Raw genomic sequence first — 3,952 nt, forward strand, 5'->3', positions numbered from 1 at the left:
CTAAGCCTAGCCTTTTTAATAAACAGGTCAGGCCAGGCCAGGCTTAAACAGGCCAGGCCATAGGCCCCTGTAGGCCGACCTGGCCTATTCCCAACCCTATTGGCGAGATCAAAATAACCTCTCATGGTCACTATAGCCACCTTCATCATCGAGGTTAACCAATAGTGTTTCTGCTCTCCCAAATATATTTTTTCTATGCAATAATCCAGCGTTAGGCATCACCGACGTTAACCTAGTTCCTAACATTTTATAGGCCTTTGTCAAGTTTGAAAAAAAGGACCCCTTATACATAGAAAAATCTAGATTTTAGGTCGTCGCATCGCAAGCCTATGCCCAAGGCAGGCCTTGTTTGTGGTAATGCAAAAATATTAATCATTATGTTATAGCATAGAGTAACAAAAACCATTATGAGATTGATTTACAACCCAATTTGTATAGGATAACACATGATAATTAGAGAGGAAAGTTAGGGATTAAAGAAACAAAAATAGACAAATATCCAAAAGAAAAAAAGACTAATTTATTCATTCATAAAAGTCATGCAATACTTATATAAACCCCACAATGAGACTAGACCTTTATTCACCCAAAAATAAAGACAACTAGACCTTAACATACTCAATATTACACTCTAATAGAATGCAACAATAGATTATTCAAGATTAAATTTTCTTCTATAATTAAATGAGCCACAACAAGGAAACCTAATTTTGATTTAATAATCTCATAGATTCTTAAAATTAACCAATGAACGATAAACTTTGCCAGGTTGCCAATTTCTTGGAATCACATTGTAAGCTATAATAGTGTTGAACTTTCCATTTCCATTTTCTGTGATCTTAATGGAAAATGGAGGTTGCAATTGTGAACCTGAGTTCAAAGCCCATCTTGCACCCCAAGAACGTTGCATTGGAATCCATCTTCTTGATTGATTCAATTCTACAGATACAATGTCACCATCTCCATTTTCATATTCTATTTCTGTAGCAAAATAGTATGGGTTGGCTCCACTATCGACTGCAAATGTTATTGATGTCCCAAAAGAGCATGCAACCCTAAAATTAAAAATTTAGAATATGTCATATTAATTACAAAGAAACATAAATGTGTAAGAGACGTGAGATAATAATTTGTTACTATAAAAATAATAAAACAATTGCTATAAAACAGTTTCTATTGAAGAATACTCTAACAAGTTGATTTTTTTGGGACTTTGATATAGAAGAATTAAATTGATTGATTAAAAAGGTAAAGGAATTTTTAATTTCATGATTTTCTGTAAAACATTATTGGTAACTTTTTATTGAAGTATACTATTTCAAAAACTAAAATGGAGTATTTAACCAATTTTGGAGAAGACTATATATTTATTCTTTCCTCTTCTATTGGTTCTTAGATGGTGAGTGCTAACTGCTAAATGAAATACTACATCAAACGTATGATTTCTTTTGAAGCATGAAACCAATGTTTAGTTTCATAATCGGATCAAAATTAAAAAAAAAAAAAAAGGTTTTGTTACGTGACACTCGTTAAACATCCCAAATTTAAAAGTTATTTCATCGCAAATATTACAAATTTCACTATATTGAATACATCACAAAAACTTACTAGTAATCAAAGGTCTTTAAAGAGTGTCACAAGAACATTCGTTTACATTTCGCTTAAAAATAATAGTAGAGTTGATTCTTCTACATCAATAATTTGGTTTAGCTTAAAAGGGAAAAGAAAAGAGAATATGAAAATCAATCCTGCCATTAAAAAAAGTTTTTTTATTGTCTGCTAAAAAATATATCCCTTAATTATTTTCTTCACAAAATTCGTTTTTTTTTATAAGTCATAGTTTATTTTTTTTATAAGTTATTTTATCGTAAAGTCAAATATTACAAATTTCAATGTATTAAATATATATATTTTTACAAAAATTACCAGTAATTAAAGGTCATTAATGAGAGTCATAAAAACACTCGTTAACAAAACAGTAGAGTTGATTTTTTTATTTATTTTTTGACAAATAGTAAAGTTGATTCTTCTAAATCAATAATTTGCTTTAGCTTAAAAGCAAAAGAAAAGAAAAGAGAATAAGAAAAAAATATTCCTTAATTATTATCTTCACAAAATCCGTTTTTTTTACAAGTCATATCTTGTTTATTTTTAAAATCAAACCCAAACATATATAATAATTAATAAATACCTTTGGTATTGAACATTAATTCTTCCAGCATTACGAAGATTATTAGCCTGGCCATTATTTGCAAGGGAACCAAATGCAGTTCCACTTAGATCAAACTGGATAGGTGCACATCCAGGGCAACTATCAGTGATCATCACAGTCACAGGATTTCTTGAGCATGCACTATTTTCTGTGCATTTCACCTGAAAATTAATCAAACATCCAATTAGAAAAAAATAAAAATATAATAGTACTTTATTTTTTATTGTAATATATTTTTTAAAATATGATCTAAAATTGATAAAATAAGATCTTATTGGAAGAAAAAAAAAATCTAGATTTTTTTTTGGAGAATGTGATATTGAAAGCCCGGACACGGTATTCGACCTAATAATTTAAACATTTTACCAGTTGACCTAAGATTTGTGAATTAAAACAAAACTAACAATTATATTAATATGGAAAAGCAATAGTTACATGCACCTGATAACAAGCACCACATCCTCTACCCTCAAGGAAAATAGATGGACCTCCAGCTGATATCATTTTAGAAAGTGGAGGATACTCTATACTTTCACCATATCCACATGCACCCCCTAAACAAAAAAACAAAAATTAAAATAAAGAAATATTAAAATAATTATTCTTTTACAAGATAGATAAATGATAAATCGTTATAAATGTAATTTAAATTGAACAACCTCACATGAATATTATGCAAATACTCACCATCTGATCCAGCACCTTCTGGTGCTCCATACCATGTAGCTATTGCCATTTGCCATGGATCATTAACATTTTGAATTTCAGAAACATTGAACAATTTAGGGTTGAGGCAATAACAAGGGTTAATCAGAAGAGAAAAAAGTACTGCAAAAGAAATTATACGATGAAGAACAATAGCCATGTTGCGATTAATGAACAGAGAGCTTAATGAATAATTATCGTGTTAATGTGATTTTGTTTTGGTACATAGTAATCGTATATAAAGCAAAATAATTTCATAAATGGTACCACCCATCAATACTAGTTAATTTTGTACTTTTTTTTTGACAAATACGGTGTACATTTTTGTTTAATTTTTTTGCAGAGGAACTGTACATATTTGTTTATCAACGTTCCTTTAGGAAATTTAATTTAGTATGCATTCTCAATATTTGAAAATCTGAAAGTTACACTACGTACATCATTGCATTCTTGTCAATCTTTCTTTTTTTGTCAAGTCAACTTGTCGATCTCTAATCTCATCCATATTTATTTTTATGCATAGCATCTTACATAATTTTTTTAATGGGAAAAACTTATTGCTTTTCAATATCTTTTTTTTTTTTTTTTTTGACAAATTGCTTTTCAATATCTCTCTCTCTCTCATTTCATATTAATGTTGTCATGTGTCATGTTGTAAAAAACCTGCTATTTTTGTATGAAATTAATTGGTTGCCTAATTAAGGTGATATGTTCGTGTAAAATCACTAATGCTATATATGAACATGACTTCATGATTTCAAATGAAAATAAAAACCGTACAAATTCTCTACCAATTAGACATATTTTATAAAATGTATGGAAATATTTGTATTAAAATCACCAATTTCATTAAATCATTATATTTTAATTCCTACACTCATGCAATTCTAACAATTTGAAATTTAACTAATAACTTTATACAAGCAGATATGACACAACCAAACTCGTTATGATCATCTACATGGGAATTCACAAAATCAACAACTCTTTGGGAATCAAGAGCAAAGTCCACATTATCAAATTGGAGATCTGATA

The 3,952-nt window shown here is 29.0% G+C and overlaps 1 protein-coding gene across 1 annotated transcript; it reads right to left on the minus strand.

Moving 5' to 3' along the window:
* Nucleotides 1-564: 564 nt before the first annotated feature.
* On the minus strand, nucleotides 565-3,166 carry LOC11432754 (putative expansin-B2). Its single transcript, XM_003605279.3, has 4 exons — nucleotides 2,900-3,166; nucleotides 2,654-2,766; nucleotides 2,192-2,373; nucleotides 565-1,055 (listed from the first exon to the last, which is right to left on the minus strand). Exons 1-4 carry the CDS (start codon nucleotides 3,075-3,077, stop codon nucleotides 725-727), a joined length of 804 nt encoding a protein of 267 aa, XP_003605327.2. The 5' UTR covers nucleotides 3,078-3,166; the 3' UTR covers nucleotides 565-724.
* Between the last annotated feature and the right edge of the window lie 786 nt (nucleotides 3,167-3,952).

This window comes from Medicago truncatula, chromosome 4 (assembly GCF_003473485.1).
Source record: "Medicago truncatula cultivar Jemalong A17 chromosome 4, MtrunA17r5.0-ANR, whole genome shotgun sequence".
In the NCBI taxonomy this organism is placed as follows: domain Eukaryota; kingdom Viridiplantae; phylum Streptophyta; class Magnoliopsida; order Fabales; family Fabaceae; genus Medicago; species Medicago truncatula.